The 731-nt window shown below is 62.0% G+C and overlaps 1 protein-coding gene across 1 annotated transcript; it reads right to left on the bottom strand.

The window, feature by feature from the left end:
- Positions 1–306: 306 nt before the first annotated feature.
- Positions 307–615, bottom strand: ETH_00043535 (uncharacterized protein; the record flags this gene model as incomplete). The annotated part of the gene is made up of 1 exon (XM_013373826.1): positions 307–615. The coding sequence occupies one exon, from the start codon at positions 613–615 to the stop codon at positions 307–309; it is 309 nt and encodes a 102-aa protein (XP_013229280.1).
- Between the last annotated feature and the right edge of the window lie 116 nt (positions 616–731).

Here is a 731-nt window from a genome sequence, read left to right as displayed (position 1 = left end):
GCTGCTCCTCCTGCTGCTGCTGCTGCGGCTGCTGCCGTGACTGCCGTATTTCCGCATGTGTAAAGGAGGGCTCTGGCTGTCCCTCGACCTGCTCTCGTTTCGGTGCTGCTGCTGCTGCTGCTGCTGCAGCATTCACCCCTGCTGCTGCTGGTCTTTCCCTCTTTGTTACCGGTGCTACTCGTTCTGCTGCTGCTGCTGCTGTTCTCCCTGCTGCTGATGCGCGTGCTGTTGCTGCTGCCGGCACTGCTGGTGCTGCTGGCGCTGCTGCTGCTGCTTCCGCTGCAGCTGCTGCTCTTACCCTTTTTGTTAAAGGTGCTGCTGCTGCTGCTGCTGCTGTCCCCTGTGTCCCTCTTGGCGCAGATCTTGGTGCTGCTTGGGCTGCTGCTGTTCTTGCTGCTGCTGCTGCTGCTGCTGCTGCTGGGGTACGAGCTGCTCTAGGGGGCTCTGTCTCTTCGTCGCTGGAAGACAGCAGCAGCCGCCGCAGCCGCGGGCAGAAACTTCCTGCTGCTGCTGCTGCTGTTCTTGGTGCTGCTGTTGCTGCTGTTGCTGCTGCTGCTGCAGGCCTAGGACGCCACTGCGACGCCCCACTCCTGCTGCTGCTGCTGCTGCTACCATTTCTGCTGCTGCTGCTGCTGAGCGTTTTGCACCTCTTTGGAAAAGACTCGTCGCTGCTGCTGGCGCTGTCGCTGCTGCTGGCGCCGTCGCTGCTGTTTCCGCAGTTGCTGCTGTTG

The sequence above is a fragment of the Eimeria tenella genome, genomic scaffold (assembly GCF_000499545.2).
Source record: "Eimeria tenella Houghton genomic scaffold, Eth_scaff1777, whole genome shotgun sequence".
Taxonomy (NCBI): Eukaryota; Apicomplexa; class Conoidasida; order Eucoccidiorida; family Eimeriidae; genus Eimeria; species Eimeria tenella.
The sequence above is the reverse complement of the archived record's forward strand: the minus strand, read 5'-3'. Positions and strand labels throughout refer to the sequence as shown.